General features: G+C 42.3%; 2 protein-coding genes across 2 annotated transcripts in view; one reads left to right on the forward strand and one right to left on the reverse strand.

Annotated features, from left to right (window-relative positions):
* SNX8 (sorting nexin 8) overlaps window positions 1–18,082 on the forward strand; it is an 18,393-nt gene extending 311 nt beyond the window's left edge. The window contains exons 2-11 of the mRNA XM_009885681.1: window positions 6,710–6,900; window positions 8,943–9,060; window positions 12,160–12,281; window positions 12,652–12,732; window positions 13,709–13,869; window positions 14,298–14,430; window positions 15,522–15,590; window positions 16,408–16,557; window positions 16,965–17,114; window positions 17,882–18,082. Coding sequence (XP_009883983.1) covers window positions 6,710–6,900; window positions 8,943–9,060; window positions 12,160–12,281; window positions 12,652–12,732; window positions 13,709–13,869; window positions 14,298–14,430; window positions 15,522–15,590; window positions 16,408–16,557; window positions 16,965–17,114; window positions 17,882–17,995 — 1,289 coding nt within the window. The 3' untranslated portion in view covers window positions 17,996–18,082. The remainder of the gene's footprint in view (window positions 1–6,709; window positions 6,901–8,942; window positions 9,061–12,159; window positions 12,282–12,651; window positions 12,733–13,708; window positions 13,870–14,297; window positions 14,431–15,521; window positions 15,591–16,407; window positions 16,558–16,964; window positions 17,115–17,881) is intronic.
* Window positions 18,083–23,230: 5,148 nt separating this feature from the next.
* NUDT1 (nudix (nucleoside diphosphate linked moiety X)-type motif 1) lies at window positions 23,231–27,194 on the reverse strand. The gene is made up of 3 exons (XM_009885693.1): window positions 27,042–27,194; window positions 23,862–24,007; window positions 23,231–23,662 (listed from the first exon to the last, which is right to left on the reverse strand). The coding sequence occupies exons 1-3, from the start codon at window positions 27,191–27,193 to the stop codon at window positions 23,490–23,492; spliced, it is 471 nt and encodes a 156-aa protein (XP_009883995.1). The 5' UTR covers window position 27,194; the 3' UTR covers window positions 23,231–23,489.
* Between the last annotated feature and the right edge of the window lie 342 nt (window positions 27,195–27,536).

Here is a 27,536-nt window from a genome sequence, read left to right on the forward strand (position 1 = left end):
TGATGTTGGAAGATTCACACCCATAAGTAACTTTGGAGATCAGCAGCTTGTCATTGAATATTCTAGGAAGATCAAAATCTCCTGAGTAAGAATGATGGTCTTGACAGGGACTGTTGATGTCCACCTAAGACAGCAGATGCAAATGCTGTCTTTTTTTATTTCACAGGGTTAGAAGTACTTGAACACAACCAAGAGAGAAAAGGAAAAGGGTAATGTCCAAGACATTAAAGTCAGTTTCGCAAAGTTGCTTGCATTGATTTTTTTTTTTTTTTCCCCTTTTTTGCTCTTGCTCCCCTTTGGGCCTGTTTTGCAATGGTTGCAGGGAGCTAATCCAGGTGTGTTGGCTGGGAGGGAGGGGGCTATCTGCTTTTCTTCTAGTGGTAAATCTTTAACTGTGTGTGCAGCCTGTAGGAGGGCTTGGTAGGGAGAGCTCGACCAGTTGCAGTCAGTAGAATTTCAACATAACCACTCCGATGGCCCCCCTAGTCCTCAAGTTTTAGTGGGTTGGTGCGGGTTGATGGAGAGAAGTGTATCAGTTACAGGCATGTGGAACTGGTACAAAAGGAAAGGAGCTTTGATGACTGATTTTCAGCAGAATTTGAGATGGGAATGAGCTTGCTCTAACTACAAAATATGTGAAATGACCATCCGGAGACTGTAGTGTGTGGAGTGGCACACCATTTTTTAATGCTTGAATACCAATTGATTTTGGTTTTCCCCCAGCATAATTAAGAGGATAAGAAATATGCAATGAAGATTAGAAGCAAAACAAAATTATAAACAAATTTTTCTGATTGGGTTTTCTTGATCTGCCTTAGGAAGGATGATTGTGGAAACTTGGCAGTTTTATAGTTAAGCTACAATGACATTGTAAAAGTTTCCTGGAGAACAGCTGTATGTGTTACTGCTTGTTGGGTTACCTTTTTGGGTCTGAGTTTTTACACTTCCAAACCCTTTATTAGGGCTGGGTGTGAAAAACGATAGTTTAGCAATCTTCCATTGTGGGCTGGGAAACTGCCCTAGCGAGGACTTGGCTTTTTGTCTCTGTAGTCTTTGGGAACATTCCTCGATGGACTTTTCTCCCCTAATCCTGTTATTTCTTCAATGTGTGTAGCTCCGTCTCACGTTATTATGTTTGTTACAGTTTGGGGCTATGGCTCGGTGGCTGACTTGCAAATGGAATGTGTTCCTTGTATTCCCAGATTTAGGAAATCACTTAATTAATCACTTGATGATCTAACAGTGTAGTTAAAAGAAATGGGCACTGGGATTAAACTTTGTGCTGTGACACAGGTTTACTGTGTCACATTGGAAGGAGGTAACTTGGTGTTGGGTTTTTTTTTCTGCTGTAGTAGGTGATGGCAATGTTTTGAGATGCAGTTAGAGGCCTACAGCTGTAGGGGAATTCAGAAATGCTAGTGCTTTTTTATTTTTAAATAAAGCTTGGATAACCTCAGTGGGCTATTTTTGAGTTGTGCCATTACTTCTCTGCTTCATCTTGAAAAGCACCGAGTTCTGAATAACAATCTGAAACTTAGCAACCACCAATCCACCCCCCCCCAACGATAACTGCCCTTAGTATCTCAAAAACAAAGGAAACAAACAAACAAACAAAAAACCCAACCCCAAAACCAGACCATCCAGTGCAGGATGCATATTTGACATCTGCACTGAGAAAGCTGTGTTTCTTTAAGGAGAAAACCAAAATGTTAGAGCCTGTTTTCCAACACGTAATTTTATGATAGTATGTGTATTATTTTATCTTGCCTTGTTTTGGCATTGGATAGCTTGTATTTATAAGTTAATTGTTGTGAGGGAGAAGGAAGGACGCTATCGTGCCATCTCTTAATTAGAGTGAAGCTAAATATGATTACTTTTCTTGTACCTAGTAAGAAAAAGGGACCTCTCTTCCACATTGAACATACATCTGTGTATCAGTTAGCTTTGTTAGATAAAATAGGCAGATTCCTTTGCGTTGCTTCTTTCTAAATAAGAATTGCATGGTTTTAAATTCCTTAAAAAAAACAAACAAGCTGCATACAGTTGTCTCAAAAAATATGTAAAGCCTTTAATAGGAAGAAAGTTTTGTTTGTCTTTTTGTTTTTGTGGGACTTCTGTTTTTCTTTTCTTATTTTTAGGGGATTTCAAATTATGTAAGAACCAAAAAAAAAAAAAAACCAAACCCCAAAAAAACAAGGAAGGGAATCTATTTGAGGTTGTAGTTGAAATCTGCACTAGCTTTCCGAGAGGCTGATGTGGACGCTGAATTCTGGAATTATGGAGGAATGTGTTTGACACAATGAGGAGGAAAGGCATTTCCATAATTCCTGAGGCTTTTCATGAGAAGACAGAAAGGAAAGGGAAATGCTGATGAATGATATTTACGTTGCTGCTTTAGTATTCCTGGCCCAGGAGTTTGTAGTGGAGCCCTTATTTTTGCCAGGGAGAAATCTGAGGTATCTGTGTACGAAAACAGTCAATTCTTGTACTCCCCTGCGTGTCCCGTGGGTTGGATCACCTCTGCTCTGCAAGGCCGTGGCCTGTGATGATGGAGAAGAAATCTTAGCTGTTTTTCTTAAAGGCTTTGCTTCCTTTCAGACTCCTTTCTCTGTCTAGAAAATCTGCTACTAATGTAACAGATAATTCCACGGCACCTTCTACTGAAGTGTGTCTAATAAATTTAGCTGATTATCACCCTGATATAATGAAGAGTTGTTAGTAGCAGCCATCTATAAAATGGAGATAAACCCTCCAAATTTGCTTGACAAAACTTAAGTAGTGAAGGGAGATCTGTGTTGTGATTTACCACCTATGCTTCTAGCCCTTGCATTGCTCTTTTCTTTTTTTATGTGCTCGCTCACATGTAAAACCTCTGTGCTGCTAATCAGACACTTGAAATTCCACTTCGGGTTTCATAAATGCATGTTTTAAGAAGTTTTGATTGAGGAAACGGGTAAGTATGGAGGGCAGATGGCTGTCTAGTTGTATGAATGGGAGTAGTGAACGTCAGCTCCTAACTAAAGCCTGAAACGTGTGGCATAAAGTAGCGAAGCTTTCTATTTCAGTTGTTCTCTGGGTAAGTTTCTCAACTCCTTTCAGTCCAAAGGCTACCTGACTTGTTACCAAAAAACCCCGGTGTTAGGCTATTCGGCAGTGTTTTCGTAGTTGTTTTCCTTTACAACCAAACAAAAGTTAGGCTATGCTTTGGATGCTTCTTTAAACTTTTGTTTCTTGTCATCTTGTTGTCTGCTTGCTTGCATATGTATGTATATATACTAGTTTTAACTTTTATATCAAATTGTTTTCAGTTATACCAGGCCGCTTCCTGGTGTCTTATTGACAAACTCTGCTGTAACAAAAGGCTAACTTGCACATAAAAAGCTGATTTTGTTTTGTCTGCTTCCCTGTGTTCCAGGGGACAGTTCCATAACTCATTTTTGTATTCACTCTAGGTATATAAACTTTCCCAGATAATGATCTGCTGAAACCGAAGGGAATGTTTTCAGAATTAGCTGTCCTCCAGCAGAGAGTTCGTGATGGGAAGCGTTAAGTGTTTTGTTACAATGCATGTAAATCGTTTTACTGGTTGAACACAGGAGCTCATACCAATGAGTTCCCACTATTATCCACCACTCCTGGCCAGGGCTCTTGAGGCTGTTCTGAACTGACTCTTTGGTAAGTAGAATGAAAAATGGGCTGAAGAATAGCTTCAGTATATACTGCTCTGCAGGGTTAGTGTCAATGCCGTGATAAGTGTTTTCTAAAACAGGTTAACAGCTGTTCTGAAGTCATCTTATTGTGTTCTCAGACCAGCGTTTGAGGCTGTAAATTCACTCTGAGTAGCTGTCTTGTTGATATGGAACATGCTGAGATTATTAATTAAACAGCAATTATTCAAACTTGTTTGTACGGTTGTCTGATTTGTATGATTTCACACATTTAGACAAGGTTGAGATCTAAAGAAGCTACAAAATGTTTCAGGAAGAGCCAAGTGTGTGAACTGCTGATAAAGAGGAGGTATTTCCTGCAGGTGAATTTTAGAAAGCAAATTTAGAGAATAAGTTGATGAAAATTGGCAAAGTATTACAAATGAAAAGAGCAACGTGACTGAATTGTCAAAGGAACGCTGTGTCTTGTCCTGATCTCTCTATGGGACTTCACTCTGTAGTTGTCTTACGGGATAACGTGGGTGCAGATCACCGTAATGAATCTGAGAGTCCCCAACATCAGTTTGGCTGATCATGCTGCAGATTGCAGGACTTACAGATGAAATACTGAAGGATTCATGGTTCATCCTATAAATCTTTCCTCCTGATACCTTTTTTTTGCTGCGGGGAGTTTCAGCAGTTTAGCAGCAGTGCTGAACCTCAGTTTAGGGAGCAGTTTGTGCCATGAAAGCCCCGCTTTGTCAGTTGGCCGGCAGAAAGATAGGAAGCAGGGCGAGTGAATCCGTAGGCAGGAGGAGTGGTGGATTAGTATGGATTGGCACTGCTTTTGGGGAAATAGGTGGATTGTGTTTTGGCTAGCCCCTCTTTGGGAGGCTACCTTGGACTGCCCCCCTCTGAAACGTGAGCCAGTGGTTTAGCAACACAGTACTGTGGAATTGCGTGTGAGTGTGCGTGTGTGTGCGCGCATTGGAGGAATAACAAAACCTCCTGTGTCACGTTGCATTTTGCTGATGTGCCTTGAGCAATTAAACTAAGAAGTACAGGGGTGTGCACCCAGAGAACCCTCTGCTCTGGAGAGCGAGGCTGTCTTGTGCTTTCCATAGTTCTTTTTGTGTGTGTTTTTTGACACTTCTTGATAGCATGGTTTGTTATACCTTGCTGCCCCATGAAAGCTCAGGTGGCCAAGGATTTTTCTACGCTAGAAAATCTTTTGTCTTTCTTTCTGTATTCTGAAATTTCTTTCCTCCTTTCCTTCTGCGTGCAGCATCTATCTGAAAAGTGGCTGTACAGATACGTTATCACTTTATCCAGCAGTATCCCATGTCAACATTGAATTAGCTTGCATTATCTTACCACAGATTTCTGGCAGGTAACTGGAACTTTTTAGAAGCTGCTACATAGGTGGGGTTAGTAGGTGATATATTCGTCTATTACAGCAGAGGTGTTAAGACTTGCTTCTCTGAGTCACGTTAGCAGGAATCTGAAGCCTGATGAGACATGTGGGGTAAGGTCATTTGTCCTGGATTTGGTTTGGTTTCCTTAAGCCGTTTTATGGAACAGAGAACGAAGTGTCTATTCTGAAGCTGTGTGTCTGAGGAATCGGAGATTACCTGTTTTTCCCACTTATCAGGGCCTAGAGCACATAAAGGAACAGGTGGGAAAACCTTATCAGGAGGAGGTCAAGGCTTTCAGGTTAAGGACATGAGTTCTTGTCTTGCCTGGGTTAATTTCTTACACGGTTATCAACTTTTTGAACTATGTATCAAAGCTTACTGAAATGGTTCTTGCTTCTATAGTGTTACTGTCTTTTTGTGTTCTCAAAATGTTAGGTGTGTTTAAGAAGGGGTGTAACTTCTGCATAATGGCGAGGAAGGGATGATTAATACTGTCTAGCTTTTCTAGGGAACTTTTTGTGTGTGGATTTGACTTGTTTTGTAAAAGAGCTTGCTCGCAGTGTCCCTCTTAAACAGCCATGTGCAGAGAGGAAGCAACCCATCCGTTCCAGACCGGAGAACAGAACTCAGGTGTGGGTTCAATAGATTCCAGGGTTATGTCCACATTTTTCACCCTGTTTCTTATGTGTGAAATGGAAAGAAAAAAAGGATTGCTTTGAAAAACAATGTAAGCTTAGTTTACAGTTGCATAATATGTGTAGTTATGAAGTCAAGTTGAGATAAAGGGCTGCAGTCAGTCATTTGATAAGACAGCGCTCTGAATCATCGTCTTTGCCCCTTTGATGTAGTTTGTCCTCTAGGGCCGTATTCTTAAGAGCCATCTCTTTTTCACTTTTGCGTCTGGCTGAGAATCAGTTAGGATCTCGCTGTCCAGCTGTGGTTGAACTCGCTGTAAAAAGCTGTTTGTTTTTTAGCTACAAGCAGCGGAATAGGTATATTTGAAAGATTTTGCCAGAGCTCGCTGTGATCGAACTGTTGGGTTTGTAGCCCTTACTAGGAGCCTTTTTCCCCTGTTCTTTAACTTAAGCATATTGACATAGTCAATTATTGTAATTCATGCCCACTCAAGCATACTGTCATAGAGTTTAAAATTATGTCAAATGAAGTGTCTCCTTCCTTTGTAATGACATGTGAAATTAATGTATTAAATTTCTGCAGCGCAGTAAAATAACGCATTTTCTTTCCTTCCATGAGTTGTTCTAGGCAGGATCCAAAAGCGCTGAGGCAAGGGTTTCGTTCGCTTTGGCAGATGCTGCTGTGGTGGGAGCTGGACAGACAGGAAACGCAGGCCTCTTCGCTGATTCATGGAACGAATTTGGCCTGTGATTCTTCTTTTGCTTAGTAGAGATGTCTTTCTGACTCGTTATAATTGGTGGTGCTCCTGAGTTGTGAAAAGGGAGGTACCAATGTCTCGAACGTGTGTGAAGTAGCATAGCCTCCCGGGGGAGTGGCTGGACTGTCGTGCTGGCTGTGTTGCACCGTTGTGGGAGCGCTGCACAAGGGAACAGAATATTTTAAGGGTACTTCTTTCACTTTATCTTATCAGGTCTACTGGACTGTTTTTTTTTTTTCCTTTTTGTCTTTTAGATTTGGCAAAGCCTCCAGTAAATGAACCGAGGGAACCGGAACAGTTTCTGATGCAGGCGCCCCAGGGAAATCCACTGCTGCTTTCTCACACCCTACAAGAGTTATTGAGCAAGGATAGTGTGCAGGTGGAGCTTATACCTGAGAAGAAGGGCCTTTTTCTGAAGCATGTGGAATATGAGGTTTCCAGCAAGGTAATGTGAAGAAATACTGGTTTTAGTGAGAATGTATCTTCTTAAGAATGTCAGTGCAGTTGCTGTTTGCAACTGTTGTCTAATTTGATAGACGTGTTGGGTGATGCTGGTTTTGGGTAGGCCAGTTGTATGGGCTTACTTTAAATGCAATAGCACTGTGCTTTGTTGGCCTGGGCTTTTGCAGTATGGAGCATCTTCTGACTGAGGTCTGATGGGTGGTCTGCTTGTCTACTTGCTTGAAACCTGAGCTCTGTACAAAAGCAGATATATAACATTGAAAACCGAGTGTTTTCATAACTAATTGGTGTACGTGAATGGATATTGCAAACTGTTTCAAGCTAGTGAAGAAATCGCATTGAGAGTGCTAAACTGAAATCCTTTATAAACAGAAGAGGTACTGCAAATCCTTCTGCAGAGTCTAGGCCTCTTCCAGTTTACTTGACCTGTAGGTTGAAGATGATGTATCTCTTCCTATTTATAGAGCAGTCAGTGAACTAGCTCTTCCATAGCTTGTGTGTGTTCTTTTCAAGAAGAAAATCTGTCCTTTTCAAAGTAGACAATGAGCAATTTACATCTCCCAAGCCACCAAAACATCAGTTATTGAGTAGCACTCAAACTGTTGTAGTTGCTGTTGTACATATTCAGAGACACATTTGGGTCACTTGTTTGTAGTGATGTTTGAGACTTTAGGTGTTTTTGATTGACATCTGTACGTTTGTCAAAGACTGTTGTGAGGGGCAGAGGGCAGACAAAGTGAATGCTTCTGTGGGCTTTCGAGGGCTCAATGTTTATTTTTGCCTGTGATTTCAGGGCACAGGACTCAGTGACCTGTGTCTCTCTGGGTTTTGAATTTAGGAACCCATTGACTCCTTTCAGTTGCTGTCATCTCACCTGTAGTTGTAGCTGTAGAATGATACTTCCTCAAAAAGAAGCATAGCTTGGCCTTGAGCTTCATCTAAGAACTGCAACACACATCACCATCAGATTTCAGGCAGACAGAGGGAGGCCCTAGGGGCAGTGTTGGTTGTGTTCCGGCTATGTGCCTCATCGCTTTATTTTTGAAAATGCGTAGTACCACAATAAGTAGTGGACGAAGTGCAATGCAAACGTAGTGATAATGGATATAGTGTTGTGTAGTCATTCTTACTAACTGCTCCGTAGTTGAATCTGTAGTAATGGGGGGGGGGTGTGGGGTTTGTGGGGTTTTCATTTATTTATTATTTTTAAAGGATTTCTGCCTCCTATGTGTCTTGTTCTAGGTGCTACCTAACTCCTTTTGGAACGAAAAAATAGTTTCTTTGGCCTCTTCTGTATATTGATCTAAGAAATGCAGAGTGATAGACTAAGGTTTTAAAGGAACTTTCAATCTTTGTTTATAGATTTAACATCAGTGAGAGGTCTCGCTTTCTCTTGTGAGGTTCACTTAAAACATCACTCATTTGGGTTAATACTTAACATGATCGAAGACTGTTTTGCCACTTCTGGGTTTGAAACTGATTTAGAGAAAGTTCCTAAGAGCTAGAGCTCAGGGACTTGCAGTACTTCAAGAAAAGAGCTCTCTAGAGCACTTTTAGAGTGTTGGCACTATTTCGAAATGTTCTGTCTAATCTGGAAGACTGGAGAGTTTGAGGGAGTAATGATATGGAACCATAGCAGATTCAGGAATATTGGTAATTTCCTGGGAAACCTCTTCCTCCCCGTTTCATAGTCTCTTTCATCTTGTGTGTAAATGAAATCTGAGTTACCTTTTTAACTGAAAATTTTACTCTCAAAAGAACTATAGTTAGAAGAATGACATTGCTACTCCTAATTGAAAGGTGGCTACCTTTGGAGTCTTTCCTCCCTCCTTTCCAGCACAAGGCCTCTAAAGATAAGAAATAAGTCGTTTCTGCAGTCTCTGGATATGATTTCTTTCTTTTCTTCCTTTTCTTTTTAGTGCAGCTGATAGCAAAAAAAAAACCAACAAAAAAACCAAAAGGAAATGCTGCTGATTGTCCAACCTGTGTATTGATTTGTTCTTTTCCTCCCTTCCTTTATTGCAGAGATTCAAATGCTCAGTCTATAGGCGATACAATGATTTTGTGGTGTTCCATGAGATGCTGCTTCAGAAGTTCCCGTATCGTATGGTGCCTGCGCTTCCACCAAAGAGGATGCTGGGAGGTAAATCTGGGTCTTTGTTTTGACTGGAGGGGTCACGGTGCAAGCATGATCAAGATGATACCATTGAAAATAAACATTTAAAAAATCAAGTCTTTGCTTCTACTTGGCTCAGGCAACAACTCTGAGGCTATAATACACAATTTGGGGGTGTGATTTATTGCCATCCCAGAAATACTCTATATGTAAATATTAATGTAAAATTTCAGTGTGTGGTGGGTTGTTTTTTTTTTTTTCCCTATGGAAGTCTGGTATCTAACGACTTTTCTATTAAGAACTGAGGTTTAATTCTACAGAAGAGCATGGCAGAGTTACAGCTATTGTTTTTTAGGAAAATAAGTTATGATGGTCGGTGCTGTGGTGCTATCAGTGTAGAATTGCTACCATACTGCTGAACAGCTGTAGTATGTATTGTAGTGTGTTGTTTTGTAAAGTGTTTGGAATAGAAAAGATTTGTGGAAATCCCATTGTTTTTCTATAGCAAGAGGAGGGTAAAGATTAAAAAAAACACAACCCCTTATATTAAAAGGCTTAAAACTGCAGAGGAGCTGGTTGCGTAAAAACAACAAAACTGCTTCTCCAGTGAGACTGTACTTGATCCTGTTGAGTTAGTGTAGGATCCTGACCTCACACACACCTAAAAGGAACTGGCAAACACAGTGATGTTAAGGGAACAGCTTCAGCACTGTGTATTACAGTATTACCTTGCACAGAAGCCTTATGACGCAGGCAATGGTAATTACACTTTCTTAGTTTATGTACAAAAAGGTGTTTTTCTGGCAGATGAACCAACTGCCTTAAGGTGGCTATCACCCTTCCTCCCCCCTGTTCTAAAAAGGAGCTAAAAAGGATAACCAGAAACTAAAAACTGAGGCTGGACTCAGTGTCAGTTCATTCAAGTACATTTTGGCTGTTAGAATAGAAACCAATGAAGTATCCCAAGACTGAAAGCATATCAAAGCTCCTTCAGGTACATTTTTCACTAATCTGAAATACTGGCACTGGTTTTAAACTATTATTATTTCAAATGTTGCATAACTGTATAAAATCCTGTCTTGTTTTCTATTTTATCAGTAAAAGAACAAGCTTTTCACTGTCTTGTCTCTTGCCCATGCTGCTAAGCTTGAAGTGTTTCAATAAATAAGTGGTTTCAGTCAAGGAGTCCATGTATTGCTATAGGAAGGAGGAATTGGTAAACCATGAGCAGAGCGAGGTGTATAGTGAACTGGAACAAAGCAAAATAAGAGTGCTGAAAAGCTTCAATGGTCATATATTCTTACGATGGAATGTAAATTGTGAAGACCTTTCTTTTGAGGTTGTGAAAACCTGTCTGTTAAATTTGACCTGATTCAGTGTTCTCAGCCAGAATTTCCAGAATTTCCACTTCATGCAACACCTGTAAGCAAAGTGACCTTCTCTGATTAATCACAGTGGAGGGAGGATTGAAAGAAGCTACCAATCTATATAATTTGTCAGTCACTGTTATTTCCTTGTGTTCATGGTGTATTGATATTTCTGTGCATTCAACGGTGCGTTTCTTCACACAGATACCATATGTTTAAGAAAAAACTGATAGTATTAGTTCCCAAACTGTGCTAGGAGTACAGTTGTAATACAGTCCAAAACTATCTTAAGGCAGAAAGTGATGATTGCCTTTAGTTCATGTAGAAAAGCTGTGTAAGTGGTCTTAATAGAAACTACAAACAGGAAAAAGGAAATGGAATGGGTAGTTCTTGTTTCTGAGTAGGTTAATGAACTGACAAATGGAATTGCAGGACACAGGATTGGATGGATTACTGTAGACGTGTGACTCTTGCAACCTCCTTAGTCCCAGAGCTGGATGGGCAAAGCTACGTGCATTTTATCCTCCATATACTCCTCTCCTAAGTTACACTCTTGTTTTCATGATGGTCTACTTTCATCCGTCTGTCAGATGAAGAGATTGATAGTCTGCTCTGCTCATTTTGGAGGATAGCAGGAAACTGAGGCAGATCATGTAGGAAGTATGTAGATGACTTCAGAAATCGCCGTGTAGGCTAAAATATGAACAAAGCAAAAGCACGATCTGCAACCTTAATGACAAAAATCATTTGATGTGGGATACTGTACTAAGGATCATTATAGAGTCCATGCAGCCAACAAACTCCCGGCTTAAAACTGAGGCAAAAGATGATACGGGAGTGTTGTTATGGATAAGAACATTCCTTTAATTTTGTTCTGTGTTGCTTTCTTTTTTGTCAAACCTATTTTAGTTTATTTCTTCATCTTTCCTGAATAACTCCAGAATTTTTTTATTTACTGCCTTACTGCAGAATTGCCAGATCGAAACTCTTCCTGTTTCAGGAAGATGAGCGGAACTTTTTTAGCTTGACAAGTAAGGGCTCTAGCTGGATGTACTGCAGATCGCTGTGCAGGTCTTCCAAAGTACTTTCTGACATTTTGCGTGAAAAAGATGGGCGCTGATCTTGAACAAACAACTAAAAATAAACCCCAAACCCCTTTATTCTCTTTCTAGCCCCAAAATGCTTAGAAATATGGAGGAAGGACTGTTGGGGGTACAGCACACTGAAGTGAGTTCTTCAGAATAGTAAGCAAAAACCCCATAATTATTTGTAAGGTGATCACTTTGAAAGTGGCAAAGTGATCTTTGCAGTGTCAAGAAGCAGAGTATTGTGCATTTTGCAGGAGTCCTAAACAGACCAAGATTCCCTTTGGGGACCAGCTGTGGAATTGATTCAAAGGAAAAAAAAAAAATTATCTTTGTACGCCCACAGTTTGTAAGTGGAGGCTTTAGGCCTTAGACTTGGTTGTTTATCCTGCTTGCCTGACCCACCCTGTGAAAATGAACACACATAGATATATATGCTGGATTTCAATAAGATGTAAAGAACCACTTGAAGGAATACTTGTTACGGTGGTCAATCCAAAAGATCTGTTTTAGGGAGCTGACAGACTACAGGTGATCGTTCTTTGGCTTTGTTGCAGTGCTTTCGCAAGGGTTATAAGTACAGAGAAATTATTGACTGAGTGCTTTCTTTTTTCTCTTTCTGAGCAGCTGTAATATATGATACATTAGTTGAAATGTAATTTTTCTTCCCCTAGCTGATCGACAATTCATAGAATCTAGGAGGAGAGCGCTAAAGCGTTTCATAAACCTGGTGGCTCGACATCCCCCTTTCTCAGAAGATGTGCTCTTGAAACTCTTTCTATCCTTCAGTGGCTCAGTGAGTACTTGTTAGCAACAGCCTTGAGTTTGCGCGTCTTCCTGTGACTGCTTTGCTAGGCACAGAGATCAGAATTGCTTTTGACCTACACATTGTTGCCCCTGGTGATGAGGAGAATTTTCTCTCGATAGGTATGTCTACAGCTGGAAAGTAGAAGGTAATTTCACTCAATGCCAGGAATGTAGTATTTTGAAAATGATAATTCTTCCTAGGGGAATACGTACTATGCTTCTCCTTAAATTAAACCTAACCTGGGTAAAGCTGTATCTGCTAAGTTGTGCCTTACTGTTGCAACATATCTGAGACCTGTGTGAACTGCCTGTGTGCTACTTAGTTCTTTCATGCTCGTTTGATTCTCTGTCTTCTCCAGGATGTACAGAATAAGCTAAGAGAGTTGGTCCAGGGAGTAGGAGATGAATTCATGACCTGCAGATTAGCTACTCAGGCTAAGGTATGTATATGAATTTCTTACAACATATTATTCTGGTTTAAATGGCTCTCTCTCCTCCAGGTAGATCAGTTATGGCATTTGTTGAGCGGTGGAGAATTTAAGTAGGAGAGAGTTGTTTCCAAAGTTTGAAGGACTTTTAAACTTGTGATTTTATGAGAAAGATCAAATAAATATTTGTCTCTTAATGCCCTGATATTTGTAGCTAAGTGCTGGTTCACAAATATAATAAAGATTAAACAATGAATCCTGCTCAGAACATGTTTCTCATTAATTACTTGTACTTGCATAACAAACAAATGCACATACTGCACAATTTAAAAGCTAGTATCTAGATTGATGTCTTCCCCAGGTGTTCATGCCCTCATTCTGTCTGTCAGCTTCTCCCTCTGGGAGAGTAATTCAAACTGTTGTAGAGAAGTTATAAGTTTCCCATATATCTGTTTATCCCAGTGATTAGTGCTACGGCAGGTTTTAAATAGACATTCACTGTGTTCATTGAGCAATTTTAAAGCAAGTTGTTGTTCAGGTTCCTGCAATGCTAGCAGAAGGTTTTGCAACTGGAGCTTAATTCGGGCTTTTACCAGTGATGCACAGGTCAAAAAGAGCTGAACTTTCAGTACGTGCTTGACTTTGCCATGCTGGCAGTTACTGGTAGCTTCAGATCAGAACCTGTGAGCTTGAAACCTCACAAACCCCGTTTGAACTGCATAGTAGAATTGCAGATTTTGCCAACTCTGTCAACACTTGGTATTTGAACCTCTTTCTGGCTCTGAAAATTAGGGGTATTTGTATAACATCTGACTTGGACATCTAAATTGTGAAGCTGATCTCTTCAGGGTTGTTATAGCATGGTGTGAGAGAGCAAGCACAAGAGAGAAACTGATCCCTCTCTGCTGACGACACGGCGTGCCCACAATTAACATATGTGTATGTGCCTCTGATTTTTCCACTAGTAATGTTTCTTGCGTTTCTTCAGGACTTCCTTCCAGCTGACATACAGGCCCAGTTTGCTGCCAGCAGGGAGCTCATCAGAAATATTTATAATAGCTTTTATAAGCTTCGTGACCGTGCGGAAAGGATAGCTTCTCGAGCCATTGATAATGCCTCAGATCTTCTGATATTTGGAAAAGAGCTGAGGTAGGTCGGGAGGAAGAGGATTTGCTAACGTGAACGCTTCTTCTGTTGTTTCAGAACTCAAAACTCTGTTGTAAGGTTTACCTGCAAATTATCTGGTAAAAATATTTCCATGCCTAGGAAAGGTGACCATGTTATGACCATGTAGGTCATAACAAAATTTTTCCTACTATAAAAGAAGAAATGGCATGCTTTCTGCTAAGGTTGCATTCCGTAGAGCAAGAAAATAAAAATACTTAGTCAGTCAGGTGTTGGTTTTATTGTCTCTTCCCCTAGTATATACATAGCTCTGCATTTGTGACTGTGCAGTAGTAGCTCAGCACTGCGAGTTATTTAGACAGATTTGAAACTCTGAACTGCTCTCTGTGAGGAAGTGTATCCACTTAGTAGAATTTGTCTCCTGGATTTGAATACTACTTATCTCTTCCTAGTGCTTTGGGCTCAGACACTACACCGCTTCCTTCCTGGGCTGCTTTGAATAATAGCACATGGGGGACTCTGAAACAAGCCTTGAAGGGTCTGTCTGTTGAATTTGCACTGCTGGCAGATAAGGCTGTGCAGCAGGTGAGTTCTTTACTTTTTTTTTCTTTTTCTTTTTTTTTTTTTTTTTGGTAAAACAAAGGAGGTGCATTGCTGCCTTAAGTTTCATCTTGAATCATGATCTCTTTAGACTATGTCTTAAAGAGTTAAGAGGGAGATTGTAGTCCAAACTCAGATCTGCAGCTATTAGGCTGCTTGTTCAAGCTTGAATGAAAAACTTGGTCTGTGTTTGAATGGGAAAAATATAATGTGCAAGGGAAGGGAGGGAAAAGCTTCCTTTCTTTTTCATTTCAAATGGTTATTGGACAAGTTAAGATGTACTACTATACTGAGCTGTCCAAAAGTCTTGCATTCTGTCTTATTAATCTGCTACAGAGAATCCAGAAGAATTATTTCTGAATCAAATTTTGACATTCATGTATTTAAACTTTACATGAGAGTCGTTTAGACAGAAGCGTCATATTCCTGTGTTAAGTTTGCAGCATGATAATGACTGTTAGAATAATGTGAGAGCATGACAGTCTGGGAAGGAAAAGTAATTGTTTTGTCTTCACTTCTCTTCATGTCATTGTGTTAAAATACTCAGCATGCTTTTATAGATCAGTCAGACCAGGTCTTTTTCTCCAGAGTTTATGCTCCAGAGAGCTCTATTGATACAGGAAGACAGTATTTAGTAAAATAAAACAAGTAGTGAGATTTAGCTTGGTGTCTCATCTCTGCCTTCTGATGCATGAACTGTTATGGGGAACATACAGGTATTTATAGCTTTAATAGATTAGTTGTCTTGTAAGAAGGGAAGATGAAAGTTTGGAAGAGTCTGCAAGAGCAAGAAATTCCAGGCAGAGAGCACTGAAAGACACACAGAGCTCTGAAACTAACTCCTCTTGTAATGATCAGTCAATTGGAAAAGCTGTTCCTGCTCCAGTCAGGTCTTTGTTCTGCATACTGAAGACTAAACACTCCAGTGCCATCTAAAAGATTTTTGATGCAGTTGTGTAAGCGTTGATGTGCCCTGGAGAATACAGTGGAGGGCCTGCATGGTGTAAGGATGTGAAGAACTGTGATGTCAGTTCTTGCCAGGCTTACATAAAATGTACTTTTTCCTTGTTTTCTAGGGTAAACAGGAAGAGAATGATGTGGTGGAGAAGCTGAACCTTTTCCTGGATTTACTCCAGTCCTATAAAGTGAGCTCTACTGTTCTTCTGCCAATGAGAAAGTTGTTTAGAAGCAAGTTTCTGCTCTTTAGAGGGTGTAATGCCAACTGGATGGAAAACTGTCTGGGAGGCCAGTTCAGAGGCGAACTGGGCTTCTGGCAGAGGGAGGGGAGTGGCTGCTGGCCGTAGCTGGCTCTGTAGCCTTACCCATCAGCTCATCTTGCAATGAGAATTTGCCAAACAGCCAACCCTGCAAGGAATTTAAGAATACGACTGCTTGAACTATATGGATCAGCTAACTTTTTTCCAGATTTGGCTGCTTTTGAGTCAAAGCAGTGAATTAGATGGCTACTGGTTTGTTCATGGGGACATGAGTTCAGTTACAAATAAAAGAATTTCTGTTAATACTGACCTTTCGGTCAAAGGCACCTTTTATTTTTAGAAGCACCTACTGAAACTGTATGTGGCCGTCTCTCCTGACATTCCCAGGCCTGGACTGAAGTAGAAGGACACTAGCAAGCTCTTACCACAGTTAATTGCCAGCACTTAATATTGAGAAGGGTCCAAAAGATAAGAGGCCTGATAAGATCTAAAATGTTGGCAGAAGTGATGCTCCAGATTGCCTCTTAAGATCACTGGTCTGCGTCCAAGCAGTTCTGTTTCTTGAATTCTTCGCAGCCAACTTTTTTTTTTTTTTTTAATCCTCTTGAAAATAAAGGAACAAAAATCTGCAGCATAGAAATTACATAAAGCGTGACCATGTGTTTGTGTTCCTGATGTACTTGGCTTGCGTGCTTGCTGTTTCTTAGCTTCCACTAAGTACCTGTTTTTTCCTTTTCCCATAAAGGATCTGTGTGAAAGACATGAGAAGGGGGTATTGCACAAGCACCAGCGAGCATTGCATAAGTACAGCATGATGAAGAAGCAGATGATGAGTGCCACTGTGCAGAACAAAGAACCAGAATCGGTGGAGCAACTGGAGTCTCGAATTGTGGAGGTAGGGCAGGTGCCTGGGAGAGCAAAGGGTGGTACTGGACTCCTATAATGGTGCCGCTACGTAGTTCAGTCATATTTGCAGAAAACCATTAGACCAAAAGGGTACCCTGTACTTTGGGTAATTTGAGCTACCTGCTGTGCTACAAGGAAAACACATTTGTTTTCCTTAACGCTTATTACCGGCTCTTTGGCAACATGTCATTTGCAGGAGCTGTGGAAAGCAACAGTCTGCATGATGGAAAGTGCAGTTGTTGTCATATCAAATGAGTCCAGGAACTGCCTTTTTAGGTTTTTGGTATGTGTTTGAATTGCTAGCGTGGTGAGGAATGGTGTTTTCTCCTGCTGCAAGTGAACCTCCTTGGCACCCTCTTCCTGGTAGTGTATTTCACTGAATTCCTCCTCTTTCAGCAAGAAAATGCTATCCTGACCATGGAGCTGCGCAATTACTTCTCTCTGTATTGCCTGCATCAGGAGACACAGCTTATCCACATCTATCTGCCTCTCACGTCTCACATCTTGGGGGCCTTTGTCAACTCCCAGATCCAGGGTCACAAAGAGGTGAGTTCTTGTGGATTGTGTTCTTTTTCCCAAAATATGAAAGAGAATTTGAATGTATTTGTTTTCACCTGTGGGCCTTCCTCCTTGGACCATCTGTCCAGCTGGGCCTTTTCATAACTTCATAAGAACTCACCCCAGGTCTTTCCAATTTGGGGTGAGGACTGAGGCTGTCCTTTAACCCCTCTAAAAAGACTGTATCTTCTTGCAGCAAGTTGCTGTGGTTTTCTTTTTTTTTCTTCTTCTCTCATCTGCAGACGGCCTTACCCTATAGGTAGTTGAAGAAGGCCCAACCGTTAAATAACTAGCTATTCTGTAATGAATGATGTGTGTTTGCAAGATGACTCTGGTTTTTGTTGTGCTACGCAGAAATTATATGACAAGGAACAACTTCCTTGTTTTTCTCTAAATCCAAGAGTTCCTTTTTGTTAACCACTAAATATGACCTTCAGCTTTCCCCCACGTAGTCTTTCTTGCATTTGTTGTTAGAAGAGTCTCTGCTCCTTCAGTTCCCTTCCATCCCTGCAGTGAAGGAATTTGACCAAGGTATGGGAAGTCTCCCGTCCATGCACGCGCAGTGAAATGCTCAGAGAACCGCATTATAGCACCAGTCTAAAAGGGACAATCTGGGTCCGCTGGACTTCCCCAAAGTACTTCAGCGAATTTGTGTTGTGCTTTTGAGTACTCTGAAACTGCTGCTAAAATACAATGTGGCGAGACGATTACCTACTGTGTTGTCACGTCTGTTTTCTCTCCTTTTCCACGCACAGATGAGTAAAGTTTGGAATGAATTGAAGCCGAAGCTGAGCTGCCTCTTTGTGGGATCTAGCAGTATGCCAACTCCACCATTGTCACCTCCAGAGGGAAACTTCTTCTCCAATTAATGCTCTGAGCATCTAGCATGGAGCAAGAAGTGCAATCAACGAAGGGGTGGGACCTCTACCTCCAGATGTTAGAATGAATCCTCCAAACAGCTATTTTTTTAATTTTTTTTTTTTTTAATACCGCTGCTTTGAGCTGCTCTCTGATTTAGACAGACTGGATGTGGGGCAGAACATATGGATATAAAGACAGTCTCTTAATTTTGAAGTGCTCTGGTGCAGAGCTGATGTTCGTTATCCTGCAGACACTCTTCATGGGGTCGGGATGTGACCCGGTGCAGTGAGTGCTGCAGTGTTGTTGCTGATGCCTCTGTGTCTTGTACTAACTGTCCTCCAACAGTGTGTGTCTGCACGCATGCCGACACATCTCTGTGCATCTCTGAAGTGCCGAGGTGAATGGGATATCTGAAGCACTTGCTTGTAGTAGAGATGGATTGTCTTTTGAGCTCAGGAGGGCCTGTGTTAGAGGCATATGTTCATGAGGAAAGCTGAAAGCCATCCCCCATCCCATTGATAGGTGTCTGGATTTGATTTCTTACTGCTAGACCTTAGAGCAAAGTACGTGAATGAAGTGGTTGGATTCGCTAACCCAGCTGGGTGGGGGTCGGTGCTGCTGCGTGACAGTGATTTTCTCGGTGGCGGCAGGCAGACGGCATTGTCGGTGTGCTTCGCTTCCCCGTTGTAGGGCAGCTGAGGACTTGCTCATATATTTCAGTGTAGGGCCGAAGATGGCTGGGTTCAGGAACTCAGAGGAGTTTGCCTGGCATAAGTGAGGAAAATAATTGAATAAAACACTCCTTAATTGTAAACCACTCACACCATACAGCTACGAGGTAGCTTGTTTGTTTTCTTCTGGAGGTTCTGACATCCATCTCTTGAGTAGCTGTTTAGGGCCACTGGAGAGCTGCTGTCCTGAAGGCTGGTGTTTTCTTTGCTCTAATATCAGATGAAGGATCCTGTTACACCAGCAGGCCGGGACACAATGCTGATAAAATTCATTAGCAAAAATTCAGTATTTATCAGGATGTTACTGTCATTCTTTTTTTCTGGCTCTGTGTATCATTGGATTGTGTTTGTGAAGGAGAGAAGACAATTAAGGGACAGTTCTTTATCTCTCTAAAAATAGCACAGTCCTTGGTAATGGGGTTTTCAGAACGATTTGTGATTGTGATAAAGGGACTAAACATTCTCCACGTTTCACTTTGCATCTCTGCTGACTTGTCCTCATGAGGCAAAGGGCAGGGGGAGGAGAACTTGCATGTCATGTTACCTTAGGGGCAATCGTGCGTATCCTCCAGGGAAACTGATACTTGAAGAAACTGCAAATGTATGCAGCAAAACTCTGCGTGCACAGGACTCCCCTGAACTTAACTTCGCTGGGGCCAAAATAGCTGCCAAAGGAGAATTTGAGACTTGGCTTCTTAGCGTTTGCTTTGAATGGGTAAAAAGGAAGCACATTAACAAGGATGCGTGCTTGCTGTCAAACTGGAACCGTTACAGTATTTTCCCATTGGGGAACTTCCCCATTATCAGGAAATATATTTAAAACCTCCAATCACAAAAGCTTTTTTTTTTTTTTTTTTTTAATTTAGAAAATTGAATGCAACATGAAGCTCTTCTTAGTCCAGGTGGAAATTATGGGTTAGTTTTTTTCAGCTTAGGAGCAAGATAATAAGTTACTTGCTCCGTTTTATGAGACTGGCATAACCATTACACACTGCTGTGGGTGGATTTCTTGTGTGCTGGGCCTTGAGTGTGTAGGGAGGCTTGTTTAACAACCTTGCTCAGAATGCATTATTAAGAGCTTTTTGTAGCAATTCCAATGTTAACTCTGTTCTGAGTCTTTCCTCCTGCATATTGGCCTTGTCCAGTGAGACAGATTAACTGCAAATGGCTGTGACGGATTTGATTCTCCCTCCTGAAGATTTCCAAAGTGATGCAGAAGAGATTCTGCTCACAAGCCAGAACAAACTGGCTGGGGTGGGAAATGTTTCTACAGTACGGTAACAAAGGAGATATTATCTCCAGAATGGCACAAAAGGTTTTTCTGCTTGACCTTGTCTGGGTTAGGAAGATAGTCTGTGGTTAAAGTGCGGAAATTGTGTTACCCTATTTTTAAATGCTCTTCGCTCCTAGCACCTTCCCAAGGTGCTGGCTGGTTCTGGCTTGTCATCTGCCATTTGTTGTAGGACCCATCCTCCCTCATTTAGCCTTGTTCGCCTCATGCGGTGAACAGTCAAACTGAGAAAATGCTGCACGTTTTGGGGCAAGATCTGATATCTGTATGCTGGATCTTCTACCTAAAGTGTCTGGCTGGGGTAGATGGCTGGGCTGTGTTCTGTAGGAGGGCTTGCAAAGTACTAGCCTGACTGGAAGTTTCTCACATTTTTCTCACATTTAGAAAAAAAGTTACAGTTTTGGACTTTATTTAAAAACAAAAAACAAGCCCCCAAAAAACAAACATCAAAACCACATTTGGGCTTTAGACTAACTCCTCTTTCCTGTTCTCCTTCAAAACAGGAATTCTACAGTCCAAGTGCAGAGACTAATAATGATAAACACAGGCCACGCGACCTATAAAGAAACTGGAATTGTGTTGTTTTGAGAAAACACCCATTCTTCCACTGTTGACCCTTGCCTCTTCGAGGAGAGCAGTTTTGGGGGTGGGGTTTTCTTGTTTTGATTTTACTCTGTTCACCTCGTATTTTGAGAACAGAGGCCTAATATTCTCAAAGCTGATACAGCTAATGGCACTTTCAGAGTTTGTTTTGTACTGGACGCCAAGTTTCTGTCTCATTCCTAAACACACACGTACACTATTTCATATAATCCTTAGTTTGCAAACCTTCATTTTGGGAGACTGGTCATTGTGCAAATAGCACTATTATGTTTACCTCGATATGTGAGGGATTTCCTTACTGTATTTGTCCTCTTTAGTTTAGGGATCTGTCAGACTTGCAGAGAGCAGCATCAAGTACAGCTTCCTTCCTCTAGAGGAAGGCAGCAGGGAATGAATTCTCTGTCTACCCTAGTCATGGTAAGGGAAACAGTTCTCCGTGCTCCTGCAGCAAACAGCCTGGCTATATGCGTGGGTGAGAACAGGACTTGATGGAGTTGGTTACGTTGCTGGTAGCTGGGTAGATTGCAATAAACACTAACCAAACCAGAAGACTAATTAAAGAGCGCGTGGTGTGTATCCCAGAACCGATGCTCCTGTAAGATGTCGCGCCAAAGAGTTAACGTGCCTTCTTGAATGGAAGCTTTCTGTGTAGTGCTTGAGCTGATGGGGGACTTCCATGTGTTCAAAATAGTAGTGATAGAAAAGGCCTCCAGTCTTTCTGTCAGTTTCTCAAAATCTGTCAGGGAGGTACCAGAGTAGTAAACAGCTGAGAACCTGAAAAATGTTTTATCAAAAGGGCTATATGTTTTTGTCACTCCTGAGGTCTCCTCTGCTTCAAGCTGTGAAGTGACAATATACAGGCTTTTTGACCAGTAGCATGTGTTGAAAGGCTTTCCAAGTTATATTTACAATACAACCTTAATCTTTGATCCTTCTTTCCCTCTCCTTCCATCTTCCTTGCAAGTTGCTCCTCTTAAGTTGTAACATGTTTTCAATAGTGCCTTGCTGCATTCCACTGCTTTTGCTCTGTTGCTTTGATCATGCAAGTGTGTAATTCATGGAATTTGTAACAGGCTAACTCACTATCTTCAATTTGTGCTGATTCCTAAAAGACAAAGGTCACCACCTGGGGACAGAACTTACTTAAAACACATCGGTCTCCACAACTGCAGCAGGAGCAATAACGTTATGACTCTTTGACATGAGCTAAAAGTCAGTGCTGGTGAAAGCATCTTCATAAAAGGATTGAAGTGACTGCAGAAGAGGGGATAGCAAATAGAAGCGCAGGCCTGAGCTGCACTTGTTCTTTTCCTGCCTAAGCTCCTGGAGGAACAGAAAGTAGTTTGCTCTCTCCCATCATGCAATTAACCATTTCCAGCAGAAAATGAATCAAGATAACATAACAGGTATCAGCTGCCAGTCACTCCCTTTCCTACCACGCAGTAAGGTCTTACCTCCCGTTACAAGCTACCTGTCCCCCTGTGCTTATTTTCTCTCCTCTACTTGCCTCAAGCCATTCTCTCCATTAGAACAGAAACCCCCACTGCTACGTCAGAAGCAGAGGTATCAAAAACTCTGTAAATAAGTCAGTGTGCAGCACAAAAGGAAAAGTAAGAGTCTAAGGTGTTAACTCTTATCCTCTAAGTCTGAGCTGTGGCTTACTGAGCATATAAAGAAGGGCATTTTTGAGTGCTATAAATTATTCAGAACTGCTGGAGGGAGACAAGAAGAAACAATCTTGTTCAGAGGGTGTGAATTTTGCCTGCCTGGAATATCCTGTATCTTTGCTTTGCTCAAATAGCCTTATATATGAAGCACTTTATCCAAATGCAGGAATTAAAGAACTATTACTACAGCTGGTAGACTGGAAATGTTTACAGATCCTATATTACATTCCAAGATTCTATCTGTAAGTGTTATATGTGTTTGTAAAAGTGTTTAAAAAAAAAAAACAAAACAAAACAAACGCAAAACTTGTGTAAGAAGTTACATCTGTGATGTGTTATTTCTAGCACAGTTTGATTAAGCTTTCGCTGCCCAGCCTGCCAAGTTAGGCTCACCCGAATGCTGGACACATCACCTGCTACCGAGATGTGGCAAAGCCTGCAGCCATAGGTGACGGCACTCTGTTATGTGGACTTGCTGAAAGTTGATTTTATCCAGGATATTTTTACTTGAAATGCTCAAAACAGTTCCAGTTCACAGAAGGAGCTGCAAGAGTGAGAGTGGGGCTTGAACAGTGCCATACCTCTACCTCTGACTTTGGTTTGGTAACTCCTGTCACCTTCAGCAAGAGAATCCTGAAGGGATCTCCATCTAAGCTTTTGAAGAGGCTTTCACAGTGCTGGTCAAGCCTCGCCTTGTCCCAGGAAGTAATGTGGAATAGGGGATGGTATAGAAACTGGCACGGAGAAGACACTTAATGGATTCTGCTGCATCCCAGTCCACTTAATGTTTCTGTGAAAGGAAGCCAACTCCTGAAAGGCCCTTAAATAGTCTAGAAGGTAGGCAGCTGTTTACAACAGAAAAATGCATGCTTTTAAAAATATTTTTTAGTAATCTTTTAAAAATATTTCCAGCCACAAGAAAAAAACCTAAAGCACCAGCCACCTGCAAAGAAAAGGGTTAACTCTAAGTTTTTGATAGTTGTGATCACGTGACCACTAAAATATACCACAGCCAGGGACTTCACAGCATGGAAAGTCTTGTTACTTTTATTTCTGCTGTAAGAAACCCCCTTATCTTCCTTACTTCCCAGTGGCCTGGCAAATAACTCTCCTTTCTGGGAGAGTTGAGAAAGGAGACCTTTGTTAGTAGTACTCATGGCGTTCCAGCCCAATGTGGGCAGCAGCAGTGGGGTTGAATGCTTCCGTTTTCTTAAACTTCCTCCACTTCTTTCAGGGTGTGCTCCAGGATAGTGTGTTGTCCCTGGAACTTAAAATAGCCACAAAACAACTTTTTCTGAAGCAGCAGGGGAAACCAATAGATATCATCTGCCCACATGTGATGGAATGGCACCTCATCCAATTGAAACCACTGTGGACGCATTTCTGGTGGGAGAAAACAAAAGAACTTTGCATGAGACTTTCTCTTGGTTCTTTGCTGCCCAGACTTGGAGTATCTGTCAACAAGCAGCTTCCCTCTACAGCCCAGCTGCCTCCCTTCCTAAAGAGACTTCTGTGTTTCTGAAGAGCAGCACTGTCTCAGAAGAGAATATGCATCCTTCCTTCCCCTCCACTAGCTACCTACCTTCGCTTTCTGTTGGCTCTCCATGAAAATTATCTGCCCGGAAAATGTGAACTTCCATGAGTTCAGAGTTGCCTACAAATTCAAATGTGATCTGGCCCATCTTCTGCAAGGTGTCCACAGTCAGTCCGCTCTCCTCCAGGAGCTCCCTGCAAAAGAAATAGACTTCTCTACATGAAAGCGAGCAGTGGGAGAATAAAAAAGCAGTCATTGGCTTTACTTGCACAGTGAAAACACTTCCAGTGAAGCAAAGGTGAAAGCTGCCCCTGGAAAACAGAGCAGGCCACAGCCTGCAGAGCAAAGCAGAGTTCTGGCTTGCACCAAACTATTAGCCTACTTTTCCACAGCGGAGCCAGGTCAGGCTGGCTTGCGTCTTATTTCAAGCTCCTAAAGGCTGGTAGGAAGATAGTCTATGTTGGAAAGGGAAGATTCTGGAAAATGGATTGTTTAGTGTACTTTACACTCCTTGCAAACGTGATGATCTTTCCTGAGATTAGTTAGAAGTGGGCTAATGGTCCTATGACACTTGCTGGATGTGGCTTAAGAACGCTTCATTTAGGCAAAACAAAGGCTTTGCCAACTTCAAGCTTAAGCCTTTAGAATTGTGGGGTAGCAGTTGATAAATACTAGAACATCTGTACTTGCTACAAAATCAGCTGCTTCTGAGGCTAACTGAAGCTTATTTAAGTAACACTAAACACTGCATAGCATGATTCGAACACAGGACATTAGGAATACTGTCTCCCATTCAAATGCTGTATAAAAAACACAAAGCAATTGTGTAAACTTTCCAGTTCTGCTCCTTGGAAGTACATTTAGCATAACGAGAGGCTAGAAGGCAAGACTTTTAAGAGCACTTTGAGAGACTTGCCAGACAGCTATTTTCTGTGCATCGCCATGCACAGCTGCTTGAAGCACATACAATTACTTGCTGTGTTTACACTATACACTTGAGGCTTTTTTAATTTTTACCTGCCTCTAACAGAATCGGCATAGCTTGAAGTTAGTCATGGTTTTTCTAATGTACAAAATTAAGGAATACTTGGAAACAGTGTATCTTCAGTTAAGGTTAATAATTAATGCCTATCTGGCAGTAACTTAACAATTTTAAAGTGTAATGGCAATGGTCTTTAAGGCTCCAGCTTCCTTTGGCATCAATTTCATGAACCCCATACTTCAAAATTACATTCCAACTTAATCTCTTAGCTAATTTTAGTTTATCTTCCTGAGAAACAATGTCTAAAATAGAGGTGGTTTTCCAGCAACAAAGCTAAAAGCCTCATTTTACAGGCTGTGATAATTGAACAACAAAGCACAACGCTGCTGTGGTTCTCTAAGCAATTTGTCTGTTAGCTGTTTGGCTCTGTATATATTAAGTGGAAACATTACAGGTAGCAAACTAGAAGTAATGAACTAGCTAAATGCTCCCCTTAGAAGATGTGCTGCTGAAGAGCCATGGGTGCCCAGGTGGTGACGGCAATGTGGCGTACCCAGTGGAGCAGAGAAATCTTACTCATACAGGAAACTTTCATTCATGTTTCAACTTAATATTTAACTACCTGTGCTGTGAGGACACATCACACCTTATGCCGCTGCAAACCCCGCTGGGACAGTGCAAGATGGAACTACAGCGGCACACCTAAACTCCCAGCACAGAGCGGAGGTGGTGCAAGTTAAATTTGATCGGGACTGTGTGACACTTCCTGGTGGGGAGCTGCACCCCGAGGCAGCATGGCACGGGTGGTGTTCCCACCAGCGAGGTGGGCTGTGTGCCTGGCTGGCCCTGGCTCTGGGGACTGCGCCCTGTGCTGTTGACCTCAGCGGGAATCGGTTGTGTCATTCAACAGTAAACTCCTACCAGCTATGTCGAAAGGGCTGAGGATTGGACTGTTCCACAGGCCAGAGCAGTGGGCGCTGGCTGTGCTGGGGCACGTGGCACTGGGATCGCTGGAAGTTTTATCGTTTGACATCTTGTACAGCCTAAAGCTCCGGTTTCTAACTCTGGGCTAGCACAGGTGAACGGGCACCTAGGAAATCAAATGCTGAATTAAATCATTAGATTTACACCACAGTCAGTGGCAACGTAAGGCTGGCAAAGGGAGACCCGATTTAAGTAACAAAACTGATCTCCCTCCACTCAGAGATTACAAATTATACAAAAAGCATCATGTCTGTTAATGCTGTGCACTGCTGGGTGCGCATCTGCGCAGAGGACCCTTCTGTCCCCTGGAGTAGCTCACCACAGAGCCCAGGCGGTTGCAGTGCCACAGCTGAGGAGGCGGTTCAGGTCAAAAGCTGTTGGGTAGCTGTTGAGCACACCAACACTGATCTTCCTGCAGGTGTGTGTGTAATTTTGGGCATATACCAGAAAGTGAGGAGGTAGCAAAATGTGGCTTTTTATCAGCAGCATTCACATAAAGAAGGAGGCACCTAATTTTTAGAGGAGTTTAGCCATTCAGCTGCAGTCTGCTATTTTATTTTGATGACAGAAGAAAGAACTTCAAGAAATCAGTACTAAAAACTTCAAAAATGGTACTGTACCTCTGTACCAATGGAATTAAATTCCCTACCTCAGCATTAGGGCTTAAAAATGCCGCCATGCAGTCAAATAATAAATTTCTACAGTGCCTTTCATAAGAGACCTCTGAGATTTTCTAATATTTTGTCCCTATGTTTTCATGCAATACTAAAAACGCTACTGGAAGGTAGCACCTGCTCAATAGCTTCAAAATGTAAACAATAAGCAGTACACTGGCATAAGCTGTAATTCTACTATATAGTCAAAATTAAACTGCCTTTCTGAACAGTGCAAGAACCTCTGCCCACCACGACCAGGCTGAGTCTCAGTTTAGATCAGAGTCGAGAGGTGGGAGGGAGGACACTCGGTACCTTCCCGTTACTCGTAGACTGGATGACAGTTACAGATCTGCAGGTGACAGGCAACGGGGAGCAATCCTGTTTCTTTGTACGTGTGGCCGACCCTCCATCACCTGTGGAGCAGACGATTTTCTCTGTCCAGAGATGGCTCATGACTGCACTGGCAGGTAACGCGCTGGTTACGAGGGCGTTACTGATGGGCCAAGCCTCGGTGACTCCACCTGCAGCCCACCACAAATAGTCCAACGCCTCCACCACCCACCCTGTGCCCCAATTCCCACCTCTCCCAGCCGGGCCAGGCCTCACCTGCGAGCGGCTTCCTCGATGCTCTCCCCCGGCTGCACCTTGCCCCCAAAGCCGTTCCACAGCCCGGCTCCAAACCCACGTTTCTTCATGCCCAGGAGGACGCGGGGCGGCTGCACCACCAGGACCAGGGTGAAGAGCCTGGACGTGCACATGGCTCCTGGGCGAGAGGGGAGGAGGGCAGGCAGCACCCAGGGCTGCCGGCACCCCTCGGAGGGGAGACCGGGCTGCTCCTCCGGCCCAGGGCAGGGGGCAGAAAGCCCTGCACCCCCCAAACACCCATCACCCCCTCCTCAAATGCCTGGTCCCCCAGTGCCTCTGCCAGCGCCTGCTTCTCTAACATTCCCCACTGACCCTTGCTCTCCCGCTCCCCTCAGCACCCCCTCCCCAAATCCTCGTCCCCCCAGAACCGTCTCCCCAAATCCTTAGCCCCTCCCCTGCACCCTCTCCCCAGATCCTTGACCCTCAGAACCCCCTCCTCAAATCTTTGGTCCCCCC

The sequence above is a fragment of the Charadrius vociferus genome, unplaced genomic scaffold, assembly GCF_000708025.1.
Source record: "Charadrius vociferus isolate BGI_N301 unplaced genomic scaffold, ASM70802v2 scaffold430, whole genome shotgun sequence".
NCBI classification, from domain to species: Eukaryota; Metazoa; Chordata; class Aves; order Charadriiformes; family Charadriidae; genus Charadrius; species Charadrius vociferus.